The sequence below is a fragment of the Phacochoerus africanus genome, chromosome 9 (genome assembly GCF_016906955.1).
Source record: "Phacochoerus africanus isolate WHEZ1 chromosome 9, ROS_Pafr_v1, whole genome shotgun sequence".
Lineage (NCBI taxonomy): Eukaryota > Metazoa > Chordata > Mammalia > Artiodactyla > Suidae > Phacochoerus > Phacochoerus africanus.
In genome coordinates, this window is record NC_062552.1 from 68,316,518 (window position 1) to 68,344,300 (window position 27,783).

The window sequence follows — 27,783 nt, forward strand, 5'->3', positions numbered from 1 at the left end:
GTTAGATATTCTCTGTGTTTTGAAATCCCTCCAGTTATATACCACTCAGAAGTTTAACATACTGAAAAGCTAGTTTAAGGTGATAAACTTTGACTAATCTACCTTGCAATAAAATATAAAATTAAAAGCATCTTGTCATTTCTTGGATGTGAGTGCTGAAGCTCTATTTCTAGAATTGGTGGATTTTGTTCTCTATTTCCATTTATAAAAGATCTCATAGTCTTGGGAAAACACTTTTTTAAAAAATGAAATACAACAAATAAGGTATGCTGTCGAGTCCTGGGGGAGAAGTTTCCCAGAGTCTTTGAATTTCCTCCTATCCTCTTTCTTTACAAGATTTCTAAGACCAAGTCCTTTTCTGCAGGCTCTCAAACAAGGTAAAAAAGAAAAATACCCCCTAGATATATTCCTTAGATTTTCTATTATGCTTCTCAAGTTCCCAGTGGCTTCTGAAGTAAACCTAAGATGAATTCTGGAGTTACTTTTTTTTATTATGTTTTAATTTTAGTTCCTCTTTTAGGTCTAAGATGAAATAGATGATCATAACTGCTATGCTTGAAGATGCATTTTATGGCACAATTTGTACATGATCTGCGCAAGGTCACATCACGGAAAGAGGGCTGACATGATAGATAAGAAGTCGAACCCAGCTTCTAGTCTTGAAGAACTTCAGAGTAACCTATTTAGGCTTGCTCTATTTGGTGCAATAGCAAGAAATCTGTTTAAACAGTCCATATTAGACACATTCTATATGGGGACCTCACTCTGTCTTGGATAATGTCACTTAGAGACATATGAGGAGTTATTGCTCAACTCACTGATCATAAAGGATCATTTTTGGACACAATGTGAGCCTTGGTGCAGATTGTGGCAAGCTGGCCTAACCATCGTCCATAAGATGCCGGGTTCTCTGCACATGCTGTTCTCTCTGTCAATCATTTTCACCCAGGCAAAAATCCTTCCCTCCACCCCTAAATTAAAACCTCAACTTCCCTAAGTTCTTCCTTGATACCCCCACATGGGGTTCGTTATTTTGCTCCATTGTGTATAGAACTCTTTACCTATCTCTACTAGAGTATTTACCAGATTCTATTATAATTACCTATTGTCTCCAGCACTAGAGTATGAAGTTTGCACATTTGCTCTCATCCCAGACTTACCAAGTTCCAGGAACTGTGCTAAGCACTTTAGAGATGCCAACTCTTTAATCTGCATCTCAGTCCTTGGCGGTGGATAGTGGCATTGCCTCCATCTTACAAATGAGGCACAGAGAAGTTAAGTCATTTTCTGAAGGGCACACTGCTAGTAAGTGTCAGGAGTTGAACTCAGAGAGTCTGACCTCAGAGTTGGAGCCTTTCTTGTTCTTCATGCTTGCCCAAGGGACTAAGGAAGGCAGTTCATAACTATTAAGCAAATAGAAGGAACGACTGTTCTAATTTCTCCATAGTTTCCTAAACTTAAATTTAGAAGATATCTTCTCTGACTTAAATTGATTTCACCTTCACTCTTGACTATGAATGAGTTCATCTGTCCAGAGAAAACTGAACCCAAACTGGAGAAGAAAGAGCTAGCTGGGAAGCAGAAGGCCTGGGGTGCGGCTGGCTCTGCCTTAAACTCTCACACCTCCCTCAGGTTCCACGTCTGCAGATGAAGCCCACGCCAACCTCCAAGTAGCTGCTTTTAGATGCACTAGGCTGGGCACATAGTGTGACACGAAGTGCTTTGGAATAGAAAGACTATTAACAAGAAAACCCACTTTCTTTATTCTTCGTAAACTGATGTGACTCAAAAAAGACATTTTTACTTTGGAGATGGTTCAAATAGAGAAAGTTTTTGTTGTTGTTTTGTTTTGTTTAGAATTGAGGCACCCAAACAAGAATCAAATGTTTTTATTTTTCCTCCTAATATTTAGATTCATATCTCAATTCTCTTCAAATCAATGTCATAGAGTTTACTTATTTTAAATTACTTTTTAGTTTTTATATTTTACATATATTCTTTCTTTTTATGATTAAAGTAATTCTTACTCATTGTACGTATTTGGAAAATCCAATGCTACTTTAAAATATATAATTGCATATTATAGGTCTCATCCAATGTTTAAAAATTCTCTTCTAAAACATTATTTTTAATGGTTAGGTTATCCTTCACTAGGATAAGACAGCATAATTTGATTAAACAGCTCCTGTTTTATTATTATTATTATTTTTACTTTTCTTTGTCTTTTTGCCTTTTCTAGGGCCGCACCCGTGGCATATGGAGGTTCCCAGGCCAGGGGTCCAATTGGAGCTACAGCTGCCAGCCTACGCCAGAGCCACAGCAACACGGGATCCGAGCCACGTCTGAGACCTACACCACAGCTCGCAGCAGATCCCCAACCCACTGAGCGAAGCCAGGGATGGAACCCACAACTTCATGGTTCCCAGTCGGACACATTAACCACTAAACCACGACGGGAACTCCAAACAGCTCCTGTTTTAAACATTTGAGGTGATACTAATTGTTTTTGTTTTTGTTTTACCTTTTAGGGCCACACCTGAGGCATATAGAGGTTCCCAGGCTAGGGGTCAAATTGGAAATTGGAGCTACAGCTGCTGGCCTACTCCATAGCCACAGTAACGCAGAATTCTCAACCCACTGAGTGAGGCCTAGGATGGAACCTGCAACCTCATGGTTCCTAGCCAGAATTGTTTCTGCTGCACCACGACAGGAACTCCTTAATTGTTTGATATTATAAGTAATAACGAGACACATGCTTTTACACTGTGTGAGGATCAGATAGCCATTCAGGAAAAGGGCTTCTTAGAGCCTAAGACAGTAGTATCTTGAAAGCTTGTGATGCAGACTCTGCATCCCCACCCAGGAGATTCACTTGAGGTGGGGCCTGGGGACCTGGTCCTCTTTTTGAGAAATGTTGACACTGAATCTCCTTTTATAATACTTTCTTCTATTTGGGCTCAGTTTTCTTCTTTATTTCATCTCAGCATCTCTTGACAAAATGAGCTAGTTAAAAGTGTCAGTTCATCCACTTAGCCCTGGTGAACGGAGCCACTCATTTTCAACACAGGTCTTTTATTAATGCAGGTGACTGCTCTGTCTCTGCAGTTCTACTTCGGTGCCTCCCTGCCCTCACCCCTACTTGCCCCCTCTGCCTACCCATGCTCCATACCAAAACCAATAACTGGATTTTATGCTGCAAATCAGTGATGTCATTTCCCTGCTCTCTCCCAACTCCTCCCCTTTGCCCCCGACAGCTTCTCAGCCCTCTCCCCTTTAACTATAGCGGCTGCTCATAGAATGCCACCTCCTTGAAGAAGTGTTCCCAAATGCCCTGATCTAAATCACTTCTCCCTGCCTGACCTCTGCCTGCTTCTTTTCTTCCACAGTCTGTAAAAGCATGGTTGTTAGCCGTCAAGTCTCTCACTTTACTTCACCACAAACTCCAAGAGACAGGTACTAGGGCTGATGGTTCATCACCGTGCCCCACCCTGAACAGTGCCAATAAGAAGCAATGCTCTAGGTGGTGTTGAAACTGGGCTCTGCTATACTCCTTATGTGGCCCTAAGCCAGTGACTGAACTTTTCTGTGCCTCCACTTTCTTCGTTGGAAATTCTAATAGGTCTGCCTTATTTATAAGGTTTAGATGGTCTGTTGTGAGAATTAAATGAAAGAATACACAGGAGTGTTGTACAACAGCGTCTGGCATGTAGAATGCATCCGATAGAGGATAGCTTTTAAAAAGGTAAGCACCAGTATATTTTTGTTAAATAAGTAAACACATGAAGTATTTTTGTTTGTTTTTTGCTCTTTAGGCCCACACCTGCAGCATATGGAAGTTCCCAGGCTAGGGGTTTAATCGGAGCTGCAGCTGCTGGCCACAGCCGCAGCCACAGCAACTCAGGATCCGAGCTGGGTCTGCAACACCGGATCCTTGACCCACTGAGCAAGGCCAGGGATCAAACCCACCTCCTCACAGATAATAGTCAGGTTTGCTTCCACTGAGCTACAGTGGGAACTCTTTTTTTTTTTTTTTAAGTTTCTCTCATCCCAGCTGCTCCCCACCTCAGCCAAAACATTAGCCTGATCAGCTCCTCCCTGCAGTCTGCTCCCTGGAAGAGCTTCACTCCTGCCCTGAGAAGTCTGCTTAGTACACATGCCAGCCCATATTATTAGTTCCAGCTCTGATCCTTTTGTCATGTCACTTCCTGAAATATGAGCTCATGTGCCAAGCCACCTCTCTTCCTTCCTTCAAGTATTTCCTGAAATGTGACCTCCTCCATGGAGCCTTCTTTAAATGGAACTGAGCTCACCATTCCATCCTCTGTTTCTAACAAATAAGTTAAAGGTTGCTGATCCAGATTCCAAAGCTATAAATCGCCTGAGCTTTTCACTGGCTGCATGGCCTCACCACTGTGGGATAGTTTGGGTTTCTCCTCGCCTGCAGTTAAGAATACGAGGTGCAGAGGGTTTAACTTACTCTGTATCTGTTTAGCCCAATGTCAATCCACATGGACACTGAATAAAAGTGACCTGATGATGATTTAATTACTTTGTCCATGCCAGGAATAGAAGCCATGAGCTCTTAGATCTGTTGCCCCCAGGTTGCAGTATGTTTCCACTCTGAGTCTATCATGAGACAGGTTTTCTACATTAACTTTCACAAAAGAACAAATACAAAAGAAAAGAGAGATTACATGAAAATATCAAATTAATAAAATGATCTTCTACATCATGAGTCCTAAGATACCTTTAGGACAGTGGCACACTGTATTAAAAGGGGCCTCGTTTAAGGTTTAACTGCATATGCTTTACGGATTATTTTGTAAATCTAAAGCAGATAACCAAAACATGTCAATATTCATTTTTAAAGTACTTGTTGTATTCGGTGCATGCACCATTATGGAGAACTTACACTCAGAGCAAAAAGATTTGTAGCAAAGCATATGACCTTCTTCCCACTACAATGACCATCCCCTAATTAGGCAATGCATCTGATAGTCATTAACAGGAATGAGATAATGAATCACTTTCTCTCTTCTTTGTTAATTTGCTGTAACCAAGCGGCTAATGGATGTCAGAGCTGAGTGATTGCACTGATTATAGTGATTTATAGTTGCAACAAAACAATTTAAAACCATTCTGATTATTCATGTTAAAGATGCTTTATGTTTTGTTTACTAAATGTTTTATGTCCCCCTTTCTCCTACCCCTAAAGTACTGTCCCCCTCCTACTCTGCCACTTTTCACAAAAAGCCCTCTTCCTAGAAAACTTGGAAGTTGTGGGCTTTTTTTTATTGTTTTAAACTAAGCCATTTCATTTTGTTTATACGTACCTACATATATAGAGAGAGAAAGTTTACCCAGTAGAAACGAAGAGCCTTAGGGGTGGAAAGAAAACTTCAGTGGTGCCTAGTTCAAAAGAAGACAGAAATAAGAGGAAATAAGGCAAACTTCAAGCCACTTACCTTGGGGCTTTCAGTCCCTTCCTCACCCTCCACAGACACATCAGTGGCCAGAATCTCGGCTTTGATGGTATCCAGAGCCCTGAGAATCCAGCTGTGTTGCCGTTTGATTTGCCTCTGCAGCTCCTTCCATTGACTTGCAATCATCCGCAGCATGTCCTTCAGTCCTTCTCCAGAGGAGGGGAAAGCATAAGTTATGGATTGACTGCATTTTTACCCATGACCGTTTTTCATTTAGCAAATCAGGTGGATATTTTAAACAATAAACCTAATTTTAAGCGACCATTAGCACCACCTCCCACTCAGAATAGAGACTGGGGATTTCTGACTTGACAGAAGGCATAAGGACACAAAAATGGGATGGATGCATGGTTTAGAATCAACTTAGATTTAATACAGTGACTAAAAAACGTCTATGGAACAAAAACCACGATATATAACAACTATTATCACTACAGCTTCACATTCCAAATCAAGGGCTCTGTGTATATCTGTGCGGAGACTTCATAATGATCAGACAAATGTATGGAAATCTGTGAAATTAATTCAACTAGAAATACAGTAAATGGGCCAGATTTAAGACAGCGGCCTTTAGCATTAGCACACCCAATTAATGCTGCTCTTTTCTTATTTAGCTGTGGTAAGCTCAAAACAAGTGCCAAACTGTAATTCACCCTGTCTTAGGGTCTTTTACTGCCAGGATAAGTATAACCAAATGACAAAACAATTTTTTATTTATAATCTGTTCCTCATAAATATATTAATACTGGGGTAAAAAACTGGTCTAAGGCCAAAACTCTGCTGATGCAATGACCAGCAAAGAACACGCAAGATATTTACGTGCATGAACTGGCAGGGAAATAATCAGGTATCTCTAGACTGACTGCTTTATATCTGTAGTGATATCTATAAGTACCTGAATGCATATGCATTATAACTATATGCATGATTCTCACTCATTATCTTAATGTTAGTTCCAGAGCACCTACATCAAAAAGCATGTCAATGTGAAGTTTTCAGGAATGTGATTTCAATTGAAACTCAGGCGAACAGCAAGCCCCAAATAAAATGAACAGACCATTTGGAGGCAGTATTTCATCTTATAAGTATCACAGCATTGTATGCAGTATATGAAACATTTATAAATCTTGAAGGTCAATCTGATAATGTAAATATTAATAATACATAAGGAAGTGAATATATGCAGTAATTTACAGCAATGCTTCTTCATCCTTAATAGTCTCGAGACATAAAGACTTGCAATATTTCAGGAGGATTTACCTGCTTTGTGAGATGCAATAAGCTCGAGAAGTTGGTGTCCTTCTTCCTCCACAGCTTCCTTGAGAGCACAATGGCTGTCTACATTCAACTTAAAGCTCTGCAAGGAAAAATATGAGCATCAAACCCTGGCAAGGCAGCTAAACATAAAACATCCATACAAAATTACTTGCTACTTTTTATCAAGAGCCACACAGTCCAATTTACCCAATAGACAAACTAATTTGCAATACTAAAAGCTATTGATATTTGGGATCTGGGCTCAAAATGTTTCCATTAGATTAGCAGAGTGCATCTGTTTGGAAACAGCTGACAAATCTAGAAATTCATTAGGTTTTTATGAAAAGTCACATCCCGTAGGCTATATCAAGAGTTGCAGTGTTCCATAAAATATACCGAATTCCTACCAGCACATATGAGCTCTTTTCTTCACTTTTTAGAAATGTTAGTGATAGCACTATTTATGAAACCATAAAAAATTGCAAACGTAAATTATATTAGCCTTATGTGCACATATCTAAATCCATTAATATAAAAGGGTTTGATTCAGCTGTTTCTCAGCACACAAACCATAGAATATTGAGGTGGATTTAGCTGCTGTATTGAGGAGTGAAATGCTTTTCAAATGTTTGATTTTTAAAAGTTTACTCCTTACAATGTGACATTGCTTTACAAATGAATACATCAAGTACATCGGGGGCATTTTTCACGAATGTCAGTCATCCAAAAGACAAAAACCGCTGTTATGGCTGAATTCTAACTCAGAACCACATCTTTCAGGAGACCCTCCCTCCTGCCTTACATGGAATTAATTACTCCCATCTCTCTGCTTCCTCAGCTCCTTATACCTGCTTCTATTGCAGAATTTATCATACTCTATTCTCCTTTATTCCTATACTTGGCTATCAAATTATAAGCAATTTGAAGGAATTGCCAGTTTCGTGTTTATTTCCAACTCACGTCACACACAAGGTGTTCAATAAATGTTTGCAGAAATAGCAGATATCTGTTGAACTAGATCAATATCACTCTCTGAAGGGGAAGGCTTCCATTTAAATATTTCAAGAAACACAGATGGATTTTTCCATCTCTGGAATGTTATAAGGTCTTCCAACCACAGGAGGTCCAATGGAGAGTAATTACAGTAACCAATCTGTTGAATCAATGGTTAGTTTTCAGGGTGAAAATCCATCCCTTGACTTGACTAATTTTGAAAAAGCATGGATTTTGAAAGACTATGTGCCATATTTTGGTTTCTCCAAAATATACAATACATTTTGCTCTCACTAAACACAAACTGTATTTCACTGAACAATGACTATATGCACCGCACTGAAGTTATTATTAGAAATACTTAATAGACATTTGAGATGATACAGTCCAAACTGGCATGTAATCTGAATGAAACAGGTTCAACAACTATGACTTGTGGAATCGGGTATCCATTTTTCATTCTTTCATCCATCCATCCATCCATCCATCCATCCATCCATCCATTCATTCAGAAACCATGTATTGTTGCCTACTCTGAACACTGCCCCAGGTATTAGCACTTCAAGGGGTATAAAGCATGAGTCCTGGCATCAAAGGGTACCTGCATATGTTACTAGGAAAAGGAAGTGCAGCCTGAGTCAACTTGGATGTTCAGTGAAAAGACACATTCTTAAAGCTCAGAGGAAAAAGCAGAGCAATCAAAATAAGCTGAAAATGGAGGAGACAGGGACAGAGAGATCAGATCTTGAAGTATAAAGATAAGAATTTTGACTCAAAAAAATTGACTCCAAAATGATGAATCATTTCATCTGACTAGAGGCATAAGAAACAATAAAGATGCAGCAAAATATGACAGAAAGAGACTTATTAGGTTTCCCCAAGGGTTGTTCACCATTTCTTGTATTGTCCTCTTTTCAGCGATAGGTATCTAGTTGAATAAAATAAAGTATGGCAATTTGTTGGAAGCCTGATGCTTCCGGCCAATCTAAATAATATAACATATGCGAAAAACTAAACATTTACAATTTTATGGCCAAAACAGAGCTGTATTCACTTTTTTGCCGTGGTAATGGAAATCCTCAACTCTGAAGCAATGCCATGCAGATTGAGGCACATGTATGCGTTTCAGGGAAAAGCAACACAGAAAAGAAAAACACTTGAAATCAACCTGAGAGTGCCAACATTTACGAAGAAACCTATTCTAGAGGAAACCTCATAGCTATAAACTTAGCCTAGTGCTCTCTCTGCTTCTCTGTTTACTTACAAGAGACTTGTGCTGAATGGCTGGCAATCAGGAGCTTCCAAAGATGTGCATCCGGCCTACATCTCAGAGCAAAAGAGAACCTTAGGACCTAGGAGTGGGTTGGATAATTTGACATAGTTGAAGCCAACAGTATAGAAGAGATGCAGCTGGATCTGGTTCTGCCTCAAGATGATGTGGAAGCACTTGATTAGGACATTGGAAAAGACAAGGTATTCATTATCATGAAAAAGATAAGCTGATTTGATGCTATAGAAAAGAACTCTTTAATATAACTATTACCCAAATGGTACAATATTGCCTGATTTTCAGGTGCACCCATTAACCATTAATAATATTAAGTAAGGAATTCACAGTGGGCCTCTGAGAAGCCAGGCAAGCAGGCCCATTAACAAAATTGTCGATGAAATTTCTGGCTGCTAAAGGATTCTGTGATAAACTCTCTCCATTCTGTTCCACCTCTTCCCTAGGAAGGAAGCTTAGGCAAAGGGGTTTTCTGCTCTTTCCTTTTTTTAAAAAAAAACTTGATACTTGGGCATATTTCCACTCTTGGGCTGTTAACATCGCCTCAGCAATGCCTTATGGTATATATAGTCCTTCTGCAACATCCAGAGCACTCCCTGAAAATGCAGGGTTTTCTCTGGAGATTTAATTTATGGCAGCAACATTGCTACAGGCAAGGACCACAATCCTACATTAATGATGATTATGTGAAATTCCATAAATATGAGTAATCTGAGACCTGTGAGACACCACATCTTTTTTAGTGTCTTAAAACTAGCATATAACTGAATGTCTACAAGAGAATGACTAAGGAAGTGAAAACTACAGTGGCTGAGACCAAGTACTAGATTACTATAAGGATGACACGTCAGAGGTTGACCAGTGGGTGTTCCCATTGCTATAACTCTAGCCTTACAGGCATGTGGAGGTATGGGTGCATTACTCCTTGGCAGGATCTAAATAAACATCCTGATTATACTTTGATTATGATCAGACCTCACAAAGCAGACAAAATACATCTAATCCTATTCCATTCAAATTTCTGAAGATCCCAGTTTGACGGGAGTATGGAGGTCGTGTGATATAAAGTGAAACCAAGGAAACGCAGGCCTTGATGAACAAAACTATGCCAAACATGAAGATTAATTACTTATGAGGGATCATAAGAATAGATACAGGAGTTCACATTGTGGCTCAGAGGGTTAAAGACCCAACATTATCTCTGTGAGGATATGAGTTCAACCCCTCACCTTACTCAGTGGGTTAAGGATCCAGTGTTACTGCAAGCTGTAGCACAGTTTGCAGACGTAGCTCGGATCCGATGTTGCCTTGGCTATGGCACAGGTCTGCTTACCCCTGGAACTTCCATATGCTGCAGGTGCGGCCATAAAAAGAAAAAGAAACAAAACAAACACACAAAAAGAATAGATATGGATCTCCCGGTACAGGAAATGGTGGGAAAGACCATGATCGCATTCAGAGGCTTAAAGATCCAAAACGTCTGTTTAGTAAACCCCATCATGACTTTCAGTCATCCCCGTGGAATACTGTTAGTGTCTGCCAGGTCCACTGAGGTCCACGAATTTTACGATGTTTGTTAACAGAGAGGTCAAAAAGAATTACCATATCTTTCCCAACATAATTTTAGTGGTTTTTTTTTAAAGCATATATTAATACAATATATTTTTATTGAGCAGTCTCTGCTAGACCTATAGATACAAAAATTAACAATATACAATTCCTGGACATAGAGCTTATAATCTACTGGGCAAAAGAGATAGAAACCAAGTAGCTCTATATGACCCAGCACAGAATTAATATGTAATTAGGGTTTGACGTGTAACAGAGGGTAGTGTGGCCTTAAACAAACTGAAAAATGATATGCCCTGCCCAGTGAGACTTATTTTTTTTAAATAAAGCATCATGCAGGCCAAGTAAAAATTGGACTGTGGGCTATATTCTGTATGAATGTAGTAAGTGCTAGATAGGTGCTGTGGGAGCTCAAACTGGGGGCAGGTTCTGCAGAGCATGGCAGGGAGCTTGTGGAGAAAGAACAATTTGCATGTGGGCCTGGAGTATGGAGCCACAGACAGCTAGGTGTGGCTGGACTCGGGGGGTGAGGGGGGAAGCAGGGGACCTGTAGCTATACATGGTATTTAATCCCAAGAGCCATATTAGGGTCGAGGAAGAAGATGCCAACCCACGGGAGAGTGACCAGTACCATTCTGTGTTCTAGAAACATCTTTCTGGCTGTTATGCAGAGTTGATTTTAAAAGGGCAGACAAGGAGGCCATTTAGGAGGCTGCTATGGTAATGGAGGCCAGATGTTTCTGCATGCTCATATTTTTTTTAATTAAAAAAAGGTATGCTTTTTCTTCTAAATGAATGGAAGAAGAAAAAATAGAGAAAATCTGCTGTCTTTTTAAGTTTTTCTCAGTGCGTGAGAACAGCATGTGCCAGAATTGAGTTCCTTGGCTGTTCTGATGATAAATACCAGAGGTTTATTAGTCAGGAGTCTCCAAATGTGAAAGACATATTGAACTGATGAACTTTTACTCCCACTGTCATTTTAAAGAGATGGTATATATGCTGATGAATAAGACACTTGATGACACATTTTCTTCACACAAAAGATTTTTACTACCCTAAGAAAATGAAAACTTGCTTTTTCACAAGGGCAGGAGAAAGAACATGTGTTCAGTCGGAAAAGCGGAGGCTTGAAAAGTCACCTGCTACCTGCCTCAGGCCATCTCCACCCAGGCTCCACTCTGAGCTGTGCCCAGCACCATCCTGTGTTCCTGGAGGGGTTCTTGGAAGGGAAGAAAGCCCTGATCCCCTGGGCAGAGCCTGGAAGCTTCCCTCCTGATCTTCTCAATGCCATCCACAGAGGATGGGTCACATGACTCCAAAATATCAAATCCACCTTCCAAATGCCATATGTGCCCCAAAGTGGAAGATTCTGATTAAACATTCCTTGGTTTAAGAATCTCCTAAGAACTTGATAAGACATTATACAGCCATAAAATTAAGACTATGAGGATCCGGCGTTGCCGTGAGCTGTGGTATAGGTTGCAGGCACAGCTCGGATCCTGCATTGCTGTGGCTGTGGCTGTGGCCGGTGGCTACAGCTCTAATTGGACCCCTAGCCTGGGAATCTCCATGTGCCTCGGGAAGCGGCCCTGAAAAAAGGCAAAAAAAAAAAAAAGAATCTCCTAAGAACTTGATAAGATATTATACAGCCATAAAATTAAGACTATGAAATCACATGAAAAATCCATAGAACACATTACAAAGTCAAAAAAAGGTGAAAATTCGAAATTGTATCTGTGGTGAAATTATAGCTATGTAAATGGATAGTCCCAGCCTGTAGGAAAAGAAGGCTCCAGGGAAATGCACCAAAATGTTAAATAACATCATTTGTGCAGAGATGGGCTTGGAGTTAACATAGTCTGTTCTCAGGGCTTTAGCTTTCTGAAACATAAAATGAAAATAATATCATCAGATTTCCCATCATGGCTCAGCAGAAATGAATCTGACTAGTATCCATGAGGATGTAGGTTCGATCTCTGGCCTCGCTCAGTGGGTTAAGGATCCAGCATTGCTGTGAGCTGTGGTGTAGGTCACAGATATAGCTCAGATCTGGCATTGCTGTGGCAGTGGCATAGGCCGATTCGACCCCTAGCCTGGGAACCTCCATATACTGCAGATGCAGCCCTAAAAAGACCAAAAAAGAAAAATAAAGAAAAATAAAAGGAAATAATACTATCTAACTTCCAAGTTGTAAGAATTAGAGGGAATGATGGTAAAGCACTGAAGCAGTGTCTGGCAATGAGTGAGGCTAAAGGAAAATCATTACAGACTTTTAAATTCATTTTCTCTATTTTCCAAATGTTCTGCATAGTCAGTGGTATTTTACGGCATTTTTAGGTGACAAGTGGCACTTCTGGCGAGGCTCTCTGGATTCCTCAAGTGCAGATAACAGGTTCTCTTTGCTTTGGGGCCACCACCCAGCGCAGGTCTGCCACAGAGGACACCCAAACATAGACATAGCTCCCTGAGAAACTGGGAAGAGGGAGAGAAAATGAGGCCAATGATCTGTCTCCCTTTTGTCTCTGGCGTGTGCCCTTGGACAAGTCATCTAATCCTTCTGGGCTTCTGTTTCCTTATCCATAATCCAGGCATTTGGACTCAATATTCTCTAGTCCTTGAGCACTCTGATTTTATCTTTAAGCAAGGTAGTTAAGGATAGGTGGCTTGGGAAATTTTTTATTTATTCAAAACCAGAAAATTTTCAAAGGGAGAAGAATCCCAAAGGTCAACTAACCATTCATCTACCCTAGGGCAGCTCCATCCCTCAACCATCCCAGGCAGATGTGTTCTATTTTTAACTATCTCCAGGGAAGTTCCTTCTAACTTCTCATCCTGAGTCCGCAACATTTCTTCTCAGGAATTTGAGAGTTTTGTGAAGAGCAGCACGAGCTTCCCTCGGCTTCAGATTCTTCTGCCAAGTCATCTCTCCAGTGTAGGAGTTGGAGATCAGAAATGTCGTGAGAACATGCCAGCAAAATCCACAGGTCCAATCAATCACAAGCCGTGCCAATGTATTTCTCTATCTTCGCCTCTCCAGGGGGACGAATACAGTCTTAGATTCAGGCCCTCATCATCATCTCTTGCCAGGGTGACTTCAACAGCCCCACATCATAACCCCCTCCAAACTGCATTTTTTTCCCTATGTGTGGCATGCCTGTGAAGGTGCAGTTATTGTCCCAAGCTTGCAGGACGTGGCTGTGAACAAGATGAATACAGTCCCTGGCCTCACAGAGCTCACAGTTCAGCAGCTGGGGTGGGAGGTGTATATCTTAAAAGCAGAGAGTGCGGGTGCTTATATCAAGGGACTTATGGTGTGAGGTGCTGGGGCAAGCATGGGCTCTGGAGCTGGGACAAGCCCAAGTTCAAATCCTGGCCCCTCCACACCACCTGTGTAGCTTTATTTACTCAGTTTCTTCATCTGTAAAAGGGGGATATATGAGTGCCTACTGCACAGTGTTGCTACGAGGATGAAATGCCCTGGTACCTGTAGAACAGAAGCAGGTATATTGTAACAGCAATAAAAACATGGTATTACATAGAATGGTCTGTCTACAAAACAACTCTGAGAAAGATGTGCCTCTTATCAAAAGCATCTGGTGGCTTCCTCAGGCTGCAGAATAAAATCCACCCCCTAGCATGACCTACAGAGCCCTCTAAGATCCCAGTCACGTCTGCTTCCTGAGTCCCATGTCTGCCTCGAAATATGCCTGAACTGCTTAAAGTTTGCAGCTCACACTAGCCATCTTGCTCCCCCAAGATTCTGCTCTTCTCGCACCTCTGCCTGGAAAGTCCTTTTCCCTCCCCTTGGCTAAGCCCTGCTCATCCTTTAAAATTCATCTCAGGTGTCATCCTTTCTAGCAAGTCTTCCCTGACCATCTTCTTTCATGCGGTTTCTCCTCCTCGGCATCCATGGTACCTGTGCAGAGCTGGAAGATCTACATACTACGCTGTAGTTGTATAACTAATGATGATAGGTCTGCTTTCCAACCCTGAGTTCCTTGAGAACAGAACTTTTCACTTGTGTTTGTGTCCTCAATGCCTAGGACAGTGCCTGACACACAGCACACACCTAATAAATGCTCAGGGAGCAAATGAATGAAGATTTGTGCCAAAAAAACCTTCCACAAAGCTTTCAAACTGCCTATAGCATTTTGGGAGATACTGGTGTGATCACTCTGCTTGGAAGTGGTTGATAAATGTTCCCAAATTTTACTCATTGAACACCATGTAAATGAGCTGTCATGTTCCTTCGCTTACAAAATTACTTGCCAATTACACTTAGATGATCCCAGTGTAATTGCCATGTAAACTGTACCCTGGCTGAGATAGCCCAAATCATCAATTTAACTTTACCCTCTCATCATATGGTACTTACCACATAATTAAATAAATGGTCAACCACCGCCACAATTATATATCTCCCCAACAAAATGCAGTGCCTATATTTGTCACTGATTTATTAGTTATGACAATATGCAACATATCACACATATAATGTCAGAAGCTTTAAAAAGCAAAAAGCACTACGTACTCTTGAGAAAGAAGTTTCAAGTTTATGAACAAAAAGATAAGCATAATAAAAACTCTGTTTTCCTTTTTTTTTAAAAAAGGTACTAAGGTATAAAGACAAAAATCCTTGTTCTTCCTGAGGAAACTTTTCTCCCCTGAAACGTCAGACAGTAAAACCATTTCCAAGCATCCAGAAGTGAATGTAGCTCTTTAAAAAAATCACAATTTCTTTCAAACAAGCAACTGCATTTTTTGTGGAAGGCAAATGTATTTTACTGAGACTGGCATTCCTCTTTTGATAGACTTGCGAGTATCTTATGCAAGGATTAAATAGATGGGAGAGATCCTGAATGCTGATGATGCCTCTTGGTGACCAAATTTTCATTTGCTTTTCTGGAGGCTGCCTCTGCACCTGGCGCAGGTAATCACATTGACTTCCCAGCATGGCCACATTAGGCCAAATGGATTCTCAGAGGTTCTGTCTAAAGGGAACATTTGACTTCCAGAACACACTGCTCTGAGGCCCTAATTGAAAAAGAGGTCAATGCTAGCCCAAATATCTCTCTACCCCCTGCGGTGGAATAATTGATGTGCAGCAGCCCCTACAGATGTGGAGTCACCAAGGTGATGGATGGATATAAGTATATTATTCACACGTACATCTGCTAATATACAGGTCCCACTGCAAACACCAAGACCTAAGAATATTATGTGGATTTAGGACAATCCCTGAAGGACTCCAGTTCTATTAAAAATTTGTTTGGCAGCCTGGGGCAGATCTATTCCAACTCCCACATGCTTCACACATTGGAGAGGGGGAATCAAACTGCTTTAAAAATAAATTTAATAAATTTTGTAATGTCAAGTCATTAATATCCTGTCTAGTCACATAGTCTTCCTATTTTGAAATAGTAATGTTAACCTGTGGAATTTTTTTTAACCTTTCTAATGTCAGAGTTAACATTTTTTATTTTCCTTGTGTTTTCTGCCAAAGGGGATGGACTACATCCTGACAAGAGAAGAAGAAGATGCTATTTTCTTTCCCTCTATAGATGTTTTTCTTGTCACAAATATACCAAACAAAACCCAGAAAGCTCTGTGACCAGAGTCCATTTTGATTCGGAAATCGTAGAGGAAATAATATAACTCACAGACATTCTCAGTTATTAGTTGTTAATTTGTAATATTAGTTATAATTTGCTGCTCTAATGGCTGTACATTTTACAAATGCTCACTCATTCATTTAGCAGATTTGTTTAGTACCTATTATGCATGTGCAGGGTAGGGTGTCAGAGGAGACACCAAAGAGGCATAGGCCATCCCTCAAGGAGGTGACGGTCACAGGTGAAGCACTAGGGCAAGGCAGGTGGGGAGAAATTCAACCTCTCTAGGAACACCTGAGCTTCTCACACCACCCGTTCTCAGGTTTCCAACGGAGGCACACACACCTCCCCACCACAACCCCCGCAACATGAGCAAAGCAACCTCATGAACAACAGGTCCAACTGATCTTTGCAATACCTGGCTAAATATTTTTTACCTTATTATCATTTATGCCAGGTGAATTACTTCAAGATTCCAAAATTTCACATAACACAGGAGATAAGTAGATAGATCTGCACATGGGTCTACACAGGGAGAGAGATGGAGGGTGACAGCACCCTGGCTCGTGTGAGTTGGGTCATGCACTGGCTCTCATCCACACACAGTGTCCTTCAGCCTGTGCATGAATCCTCACTTACAAGGCAGTCTGCACGCTTCTCTTCAGCGCTCAGCACACCACTACCCTAAACAGAAAGTGTGAGATAAATCCAATGTTTTCCCAGCATTCTACTTTAAAACAGTCATTACATCCTAAAGAAAAAGAATAAAGTAATAAATCTGGGAGTTCCCAACGTGGCTCAGTGGAAATGAATCTGACTAGCATCCACGAGGATGCAGGTTTGATCCCTGCCTTCGCTCAGTGAGTTAAGGATCCGGCGTTGCTGTGAGTGTGCTGTAGGTTACAGATGCAGCTCAGATCCTGTGTTGCGGTGGCTGTGGAGTAGGCCAGCAGCTAGAGCTCTGATTTGACCCCTAGCCTGGGAACCTCCATATGCCAAAGCTGTGGCCCTAAAAAGACCAAATAAATAAATCCATAAGATATCTGGGTGCCAACAGTTTTCAAAATGATGAGAACTGCTGGGTATGATGGCCCAAGAGTCCTTAAACTGAGTGAGGCAAAAAGTACATTCACAGGTGCTTTGAACAGTTCGGGGATCCTTTATTATTATTTTGTGTGTGTGTGTGTGTGTGTGTGTGTGTGTGTGTGTGTGTGTGTGCTTTTTAGGGCTACACCTGCAGGAAATGGAAGTTCCCAGGCTAGGGGTCGAACCAGAGAGCTGCAGTTGCTGGCATAGCCACAGCAACACCAGATCCAAGCCGTGTCTGTGACCTATACCACAGCTTACGGCAACGCTGGGTCCTTAACCCGCGGAGCAAGGCCAGGGCTATCTTTCCAACACCAACACACATCCTCATGGATCCTAGTCAGTTTCATTACTACTGAGCCACGACAGGAACACCCAGGGATCCTTTTTAAATGAAAAGGGAAGACAGCACTACTTGTCTCTGAGATACACAGAATTAGACTGCAGAGGAATGCAGTCCAGGATGTTCGCATGTCCAAGATGAGCCTCCTGTCCCCATGCAGCCACCTCAAAATGCCCACATGCTATAAATTCCCAGCACATCCTTCCATTCACAAGCTACCAAAGGAAGTAACTCAAGGCTGGGAGTCGAGTATTTCAAATCCCTCAAAGAGAAGTAATGCTGCTCCCTACTAAACTCTCAGCTACTCATCTTACACTAATAGGAATCAAGGGCGACAAGCAAATGGAACTTCAAAGCTCCTATGAGGCCACCAGCCCCGCTCAGTGAAGCTGAGGGAGGTGGCGGCCAAACTCACACAGCTCAGGCTTTTGAAGTCTGACTGACTGTCTCCTATTAGCTGAAGAGTACAGGCATGTGGTAGCTGCTGGGCCAGGGCTGCTATCATCCCAGCAGAGGAGGGTAGGCAAGGAGAGGTGGGTGCCAGGAAGTGGATAAAGGAAAGCCTGTCATCTCTTCAAACAATGAAAAATGGTACAGAGGAGGACACAGGAGGACAAGAAAAGAAAAACATTTGAGTGTATTTTGGGAACTTTTCTGGTATGGCTAAAACCTAAGAAGTATACGGGTTTTTATGATACAAATGAATAATATTTGGTAAAAATATGATATAACAGGAAAATCTATATATAGATGATAAATGTATGAAAACATCTGTATTGAGATTTTTGTTAGATGGTCACATTATCAGTTTAATCCAATCTGTTTTTGTCTGTACTTAGGGTACTAAGGGTACTTAAAGGAATAAGTATTTAGACCCTCCAAGAGCAAGGATACAAAATCCCTGACTGCAGGATTTTGGTGCTTCTGTGCCACCTTGTGGTGGCCACCTCAAATTGCAGGGACCACTTTGAAAAGGAATGAGGTTCTGGAAAGTGGGCTTTAAAATCTATGCCTATGAACATGGATTCAAAGCTACACACACACACAAACATGGACCCTACTCACTTTTTAGGACCTACAGCAAAAAATTCCCAAGAGCATGACAGACCCTCATTACATGGGACCCTGAGGTGCTGCTGCAGACAAATACTCATGGGACAAAGGGGAGTCTTTCAATTGATGTTGAGAGTGCTCACTGCAGTATTAGTTCCACAAACATAAATAAGGAGGCAGCTTAAATAGCCATACTTATGGAATGATTAAGAAAATTATGGCACATCCACATAATAAAATATTAAGGAGCAGCTAAAATGTGCAAAAGATCTTTATGTACTCAGAGGAGGATATCTATTTAGGTATAAAATAACAATCATTGAACAGTGTGTACAATGAGTGAAAAATCTTTCAAATGCATGCACTTTTACATTAAAAAGGTCCAAAAAGATAAACTGTTTACATTGGTTATCCAAGAGAGAGTAAGCTTTTATACTTTTAATTTTATTGCTCTTATATAATTTTGAATTTTTCCAGTGAGTATAACTTAATGTTTTTCTTTAACTAGAGTCCCACAGTTACAACAGCTGTATGAAAGAAAAGGCCTGCTCCCCCTTTAGCACATGAGCCTGTAGTTGCTGGGGTCTAGTAACACCTGCCCCCTCTTTTCCACATGAATACTACGTGTAAAGTTCCCCTTCTCTGGTTTCAAAACCCCCTGGAAGAGCTCTGGAGCTGTAGTCCATCTCCCCACACAGAGAAGCTTTCAACCAGTTTCTACAGGCTTCAATATATTCAAGTCTTGGTCAGATTTCGGTCAGCTTTGGGGTGGCAGGCCTTCCTGTGCTATTCCCAAGGACATGAGTAGCCTCAGGGGAGCCCAGGAAAGACAGCCCAGACATTGGTAATGAGATTTCTGACCAGACAAGAGAGAGCATCAAAAAGGGAACTGAGAACTATTGACATCTCTCTCTAAACCATCCCTCTCTTTCTAATCTATCCCCTCTCTTCTTATCCACCTCTCGCCTAACCCTGACCCACATCCTCTCCATTCCTCTCCATTCCTCTCATTGCTCAGACATCATTTAATCCACTCATTCAACAACAGCCTCCCTGATCGTAGGTTTGTTCCATCCATGACTATGGAAGCAACTCCTTAGCACACACTGGTCTTTTCAGGACTGGAATCCACACGTTTTTGCCAGGGGGAGACCTGCTACATTATCAGCTCTGTCTTCAGGTCTGCCTAACCCTTGTCTCCTCAAACTGTTGAGACATCCATGTTCTTCTGGAAAAGAACCTCCCAAATAGCTTCTTTTAAAAACACTTTCTATTCACATCAAAGACAAGGGACTCATTTCCTTAATATATACAAAGCTCCCATAAATCCCAAAGCAAAAGACCAGTGACCCAGCAGGAAAAAAAATAATAGGTTAAGAACATGAGCCTACAGTTCTCAGAAAAGAAATACAAATGACTCCTAAAAATATAAAGAGGTACTCAACTCCACTTAAAATATAAGAAATACAAACCAAACTACAATGAGATGCCATTTATCAAAGGGACAAAGATCAGCTGCTGTGATAGCATACTCCAGTAGCAAGGATGTGGAGAAACAGGCATTCTCATGCATTGCTGAATATAAACTGGTACAATCTCTATCAAGGACAATTTGACAATACATGAAAAATTTCAATACGTATAACCTTTGACTCAGAAGTTTCACGTGTAAGGTATTTATTTTAAGGATATACTAATACGATGCAAGATACTGAATATCCAAGGATATTCATGGAAGCACTGTTTATAATAGAAAAAGACTACAAACAACCTAAGATTTCATCAATTAAGGGCTGGTTAAATAAATTGTGGCATATTCATAATGGAACAGTCATTTGAAAGGATGAAGCAGTTCTATACTTACCAATTTTTAATTATTACTAATATAAATTAGAGAACAAAGTATACAAGTGCATTTTTTTTTCAAATGCCTGGAATAACTTTGAAAGGATGCAAAGAAACAAGGAACAGTGGTTGCCTCAAGGGAAGAGAATTGGTAACCGGGGCACATAGGTGGGAGGCTTGCCTTTTTACGCCCTTCTTTTATTTACTTTTAGAATTTTCTATTCTACCCTTGTGTGAGTTCCCACTGTGTCTCAGCGGTAATGAACCCAACTAGTGTCCATGAGGATGAGGGTTTGATCCCTGGCCTTGCTCAGTGGGTTAGGGATCTGGCATTGCTGTGAGCTGTGGTGTAGGTCGCAAACTCAGCTCGGATCCTGCATTGCTGCGGCTGTGGTATTAGGCCTGCACCTGCAGCTCCAATTCAACTCCTAGCCCGGGAACTTCATATGCCACACATATGGTCCTAAAAAGAAAAAAAAAAAAACAAAAAAACAAAAAACACCTTTGAAGAAACTGATAACAGATTTCCAGTACCAGCATATCCTTTAACGCTGTACTCAAATCCATCTTCCACTACGCCCATTACTGTTCTCTCATTTAATCCATGGTTTTATCCAGTTAATCTATGCCAAGCTGACCCTTCCGCCATGGAATTTACAGTTGATTCATGTCACTCTCCTGCTTTAAAATAAAATCAAACCTTCAATGAGTCTCCACTGCCCCCAGAGAAAAATTCAATCCATTAAAAAGGCATTCAATCTCTTTTACCATCCGCCCTAACCTGAAAGACACAGCCTAGCCTCGGCCACGCCAGATGGCTCACCCCACCTCCCTTACTTGCCCATAAAATTCCCCCCATCTCCTCTCCTCCCCTCTCTATCCAACAAATCATACATGGCCTATGAGGTCTATATCAAATTACCTCTTTGAGCCTTCCCTACCCTGAGGAAGAACCAGTAAAATTTTGCACTATGCTCCAAACAGTACTTTGCTTATCCTATAAGTTTACTGCTCAAAATTATATTACATTCATCATTTGTGGGTCTATGATGACTACCTTTAATCTATGGTCATTTTCCTTAGATGGCAAATCCTTGGAAGAAAGAAGCCAAACTCATTCATCATGTGTAACTAGCATGTAAATAACCTGCCTGGCACTTACAGGTGCTTAATGTATATGAACGCATCATCACCATTCCCCCCCATGCTGTCTCATTTATCAAACTGAATTAAGAATGTTGTTTTTCCAAGGCTATTTCTATGTGGTTGGTAAATGTCTGCCCAACAGGACAAGGTTCTGCTACCTATGCAAATTTATCTCCCAAGTTTAAGCCAGGCCTTTGTGCTTGGCCCTTTTTCCTAATTCCTGCACAGATGTCTGGAGTTGGTATGACTGTGTTTTCTCCTACTGGATACCCTGATTGCTACAGGATTTTAACGAACTTCTGGTTTTTGTTTTTCCACAATTGACTGCATATGATTTGGAGCCATTTGGTGACTTGAGCATGGAGAAAAATGACTTGGGAGACGAGAGTTATCTTTTCAGGAGCAAATCAACATGAAATGCACTCTCTAGAGGGAGAAGTTACTGTCCTGCTCTGCAGCTTCACCCTTCAGCAGCCTAACTCTGAAGATAATATAAATTCTTTCAAAGGAAAAAAAAATCTAAATAGTCTGCCAAGAACTATTTATGATGCTTCTACTTAAATGTAGTTTCTTGTGACTCTTGCTTCTTTAGCCAAGAAAAATGGTCATGAGGGAAACAACCTAATGTTCATCTTAGGTGAATGGATAAACAAATTGTGTTACAGCTATGCAATGGAATAGTATTCAGCAATAAAAATGAATGAACAATTGAAACGTACAACATCAAAATAAGGATCCTGAGTCAAAGAGACCAGACCAAAAAAGAAAAAAAGAGACTATATAGTTTGATTCCACTTATGCAAAATTCTAGAAAGTATAAACGAATCTAACAGTGATAGAAAGTAGACCCTGAGTTGCTGATGGATGAGGGAGAGGCAGAGAGTGAAGGGAGACAGCAGTCACAGCAGGTCGTGAGGAAGCTTTTGGAGGCAATGGATATGTTCGCTATCTTGATTGTGGTGACGGTTTGATGGGTGTATACATTTGTCGATTCTTTTAAAATTGTTTACTTTGAATATATATACTTTAATATGACAATTACACCTCAATAAAGCTCTTAAAAAGTGAACAGAGGTGAAGAAGAAGGGAATGTGTTTAACAGATGTATACAATGCTATTAAAAGTGGTTTTCAAAGAAAAGCGATGACCAATATGCTTATTACTTGCAAAATACCTTTTCCAGAATGACGTTTTCCTGAAAACGTCATTTTCTAGGAAGGTAGGAATTGCATTTTTGAAGGAGCAGCCAGGTTGCAAGCAGATGATTAATTATCATGGAAAATCATTGATGTATCATCGCAATTTCACAGCATTTCTTACAGTTAAAATAAAGCTCCTTCATAGCTCTCATAAAGGTATTGTGAAGTTTTAATTGATTTGTGTTGGTAAAAACCTTTGGTAACTGTCATGGAAAATGATTGAATTAGGCATCCACATATAAATATACAACTTTTTTATTGTTATTTGTTTTTCTTTAAAATAAACTTTGCAGGGTACCAACATCTTCTAACAAATTATTAAATTGGGAGACACTGGACTCAGGGGCTTGCACATCTGCTGATTTAATGTTAAAGTACAGAATCTGCAGAGATGGTTGAGGAAACTTGTGGAGCCATCTCTACATGCTAGATAATCTTGCAAAGGCCACCTGCCCACTCATTAAGGAACAGAAATGACATATGCAGGGTGAATTAAGGAATTTAAATTTCCAGGCTTAGTTGTATATTTTCTTTATGGGCAGGTAGATTTTTTCGTTGTTGTTGTTATTCTTTTTGACATTTCTTTTTTTAATTTTTTTTTATTTTTTTATTTTCCCACTGTACAGCAAGGGGATCAAGTTATCCTTACATGCATACATTATAATTACATTTTTTTCCCCACCTTTTGTTCTGTTGCAACCTGAGTATCTAGACAAAGTTCTCAATGCTACTCAGCAGGATCTCCTTGTAAATCTATTCTAAGATGTGTCTGATAAGCCCAAGCTCCCGATCCCTCCCACTCCCTCCCCCTCCCATCAGGCAGCCACCTTCTTTTGATAAGAATAACTTAACATTAACTTGGCACCACAGTAAGGAAATACATTCAAAAACATAAATGATAATATTGCTCCGGAGGACAATGCAGATAGACATTGTCTCAGAGAGACAGAGTAACTCAGAGTTTGTCTGAGGGTCAGACACTGCATGCACTGAAAGGGTGGCTCCATAATTGTCTTTAATAGCACTCAGTGGCAAACCATGCACACACTAGGGCTTCAGTAACTGTTAAAGAGTAGTAGTCATAATTTCAGCCCCTGAGACTGTGATTTAACAACAGTGAACAAATCTGGAGATCATGGTTCCTCACTACTTGAAAAGGAGAGGTAAAGAAAATGTTCTTATGTAATCTCTATTGCAACCAATACAGACATGATGATGGAGAAAATTAATTTAAGAAAATGTTAATCATTAGGCTGAAACAAGTTTATTCTTTAAGAGATAAACATTTTCAGAAGGACTCTGCTGAGAGTTCCCTTTGTGGAGCATCGGAAGCAAATCCGTCTAGTATCCATGAGGATGCAGGTTCGATCCCTGGCCTCACTCAGTGGGTTAAGGATCCAGCGTTGCTGTGAGCTGCAGTGTAGGTCACAGACACAGCTTAGATATGGTGTTGTGGCTGTGGCATAGGCCGGCAGCTGTGGCTCTGATTCAACCCCTAGCCTGGGAGCTTCTGTATGCTGCAGGAGTGGCACACAAAAAAACAAGGACTCTGCTGCAGATCTAAGGTAGAGATCCACAGCAAAGGGGATAAAGGAGGTTTCCACATTTTGGATGAGAGAAGCAGGTATGGATACCTGCAATTTGTTATGGTTTGTAAAGAGTTCTGCAATTTATAGGCCCAGGACCAGGATACAATCATCACAAGCCACAATGTGGCAAATTAAATTCCAATGCAAGTTAATTAGAATTAAAAATTCATTTCCCCAGTTGCTCTAGCTACTTTTCTAGGGCTCTGTAGACAGGTATGGTTGGTGGCTTCCACACTGGACATGCAAGATAGACTATTCCATCATCACAGAAAATTCTCATGGATAGTGTTGTGCGAGAACCGGATGGAGGCCAACACAGGGATGCTAAGTAAAGAACTCTGTCATATGGGTCTGAGAACAGGAGTGCACAGCGGTTACAAAGAGAGGACAGACCTTGGTTCACACGCTCCTCGCCTGGCTTGTGATAAATAGCCTAGAGTTAAGGCGCTCTTTGTGTTCCCATGCCCTCTGGGACCTCAAAAACTAAATGTGTGTTTTCCATAAAATATTAAATCAAGCGAAATTAAGACAGCACACTTAATGTGAACTAAAGTTCATATACTCCTGTTTAAACACAGATTAGAATTTCTGTCAGAACAATGCCAGTGAAGAGTTGACATTCTAATTAATACAATTTACATTATAAAGCACTGAATATCTTTATCTTGCTATTATGAAATTCTTTCTTTAAAAAAAGAAAAAAAAAAATCAAGGTTCTACTCAACGGGGAATTGAATACCAAGGGCAGTATTTGAAAACCCATGTACAAGAGAGATGGTTTGGGTCACTGGCATTTTTATATACCATCAACCCAGGTTTCTAAAAAGGGATTCAATATACTCATCCTCTACCACCCAATTTTGTGTTTTTTAAAAGAATCATCCACAAGGCTATTTGCATGGGGCAATAGGATTTTGAGGCTGTTTTTCTTGCAATGATACAAAACACAAACATCGAAAAACTGAAACATCTTCTCTATCCTCTCCCCCCTCTCATGCTCTCAATATCACGGGGAACAGTTCTGGAAGCCTCTGAACTCACATACATGTAGGACCCCACACACAATGTTTATTCAATCCAAATTCTGACTGTGTAAGAGGGGCAGAAAATCAGCCCCACACAGTTGGGTACCCAAGGATTCGTGTTCATTGCCTTTGTCAATTTTATGCTATCGGTGAAAGGAATAAAGATGAGATCCTTAAAGCCTGAATTTTCATTTCCTGTGACAACGTGCTTTTTCTTCATGCTTTATCACACTCCACTACTTGGTTTCCACCCCTTCATAATTGATATCGGCCATTTGAAGCATTCAGTAAAAACCTCATGAGGTTCATCAAATGTCCCCCAGTCTATAATTCTTGCTTCTAACATATTCAGAAGCATATTCATCCAAGTGTTTTCCACTTCCCCTCCATGGTTTTCCCTGTGCACGGGGACGAGTGTAATGACAGTTGTATTAATTATATGCTGAAAAACCCACATAGCAGCAAAAATGATGGAGATCATCGTTTTAAATATTTTATTAAAATAACCCAGTGTAGAACAGATAAAGTAGACCCTCTTGATAATGAGAGGTTCATTAATTTTACAAGAATTCTAGAAAGCTTGGAATGGTCATCAAAATTACCTCTTCGATTTATTTTTTTAAGAAGAGGAAAACCTTCAACCATCATTTTAGAGAGCAAAGGTCTAAGTAAAAAATTTTCTAAGGTATTTTTAAAATAATTACTTACCTTTCTGGACTAAGTTTTGGGGGAAAAATAGCTTGAAATATGGAGAATTTAGATTTCATAGTATTACTTGAAATGCCTGTAAATTTTCAGTTTCTGCAGTTTACCCCATTAAAACTTGGTTTATTAGCATATAATGTCTTCTGATAAAAAAGAAATTGATATTCTCCATAAACAAACAAGCAGCACATTAAAACTTTTCCCTAACTAACAGCAAGAGCAACAGAATCTTGCCTACCAAGTGTGTCTCCAGGTACAGTTTAAGGCCATCCGTCTCTGCTTTAGGAGGTGTCCAATTCTCAGTGGTTTCCATGGCTTCATTCAACCATTGAATAAATTCATCCAGCTTGTTTACAAACCCCTTGTGACAGAAAAGGGGAAAAGAGGACAAGAAAAGCATGTTAATTGGTTATTTTAAAAATCCAATTCTTAAAAATTCCAGACCTCACCAATGGTAAAACTGATACCACTGCACTTTCATTAGCTATTTCCACACTACATAACAAAATTGTCATCATCCTTAAGATGGTAAGACACTGTCTAAGGCTCCTTCTTAGTTTTTTTCCTAAGAATACTTTTTTCAGGAATTTGGATTAGACTGCAGGATGTCATTGGAGAGGTAACCTCAAATCACCAAAACATTTCTGGTGTCTGACAAGTGTCCCCTCACCGAAAAAAATCAGGTCAAGTCTGCTAGGAACACTGGTTGGCTTTGCAGATAATAGCACTCCTGTAAAGATGGTGTCCTTTCCTCAGAAGCCCATGGAGTTGAGGTGCCTTAACGGAACTAGAAATCTATTTTTATTTTTATTTATTTACTTATTTATTTATTTATTTATTGGTCTTTTTGTTGTTGTTGTTGTTGTTATTGCTGCTATTTCTTGGGCCGCTCCCGCGGCATATGGAGGTTCCCAGGCTAGGGGTTGAATCGGAGCTGTAGCCACCGGCCTACGCCAGAGCCTCAGCAACACGGGATCCGAGCCGCGTCTGCAACCTACACCACAGCTCACGGCAACGCCGGATCGTTAACCCACTGAGCAAGGGCAGGGACCGAATCCGCAACCTCATGGTTCCTAGTCGTATTCGTTAACCACTGCGCCACAACGGGAACTCCAGAAATCTATTTTTAAATCACATAAGCATTTTAAGGGTCTTGGATGAGTTCTACCGAAGCCCAAACATCTGTGACTGAGTCTGGGTTTTAAGAAGCAAGGAAAGGTAGAGGACCAATGATCAAATGTAAACGTTTAATGCTGGGTGTGTCCTGGACATGAAGAAATATTCTTGGCTAAGGAGCACAAATCGCAATAATCTTGCAAACTTTCAAATAGCGGTTATAAAATTTTATTGACCATTTAAAAGCACACATCTGTGGAAACAGAAAATATTTTGAAAAAATGAAAGCCCTGCTATGAACCTAAGGGAAGGAAACGAGGCTGGGCACCTGCTTGCCATGACTGGGTAAACAGCACCACCTGGAGGTCAAAAGAAGAAAGGACAAGCTGCCACATTCCAACTCACTAAGGCAGCTCGAGATATTTCCCTGTTAAACTGTTCTTCAGATTTGCCTTTTGATTAATTTTGATGAATATT

The 27,783-nt window shown here is 40.5% G+C and overlaps 1 protein-coding gene across 1 annotated transcript in view; it reads right to left on the bottom strand.

Annotated features, from left to right (window-relative positions):
- AKAP6 (A-kinase anchoring protein 6) overlaps positions 1–27,783 on the bottom strand; it is a 461,269-nt gene that overhangs the window by 202,068 nt on the left and 231,418 nt on the right. The window contains exons 5-7 of the mRNA XM_047795625.1: positions 26,429–26,551; positions 6,744–6,840; positions 5,466–5,629 (exon numbers count right to left, since the gene is read on the bottom strand). Of these exons, the coding sequence (XP_047651581.1) occupies positions 5,466–5,629; positions 6,744–6,840; positions 26,429–26,551 (384 nt within the window). The remainder of the gene's footprint in view (positions 1–5,465; positions 5,630–6,743; positions 6,841–26,428; positions 26,552–27,783) is intronic.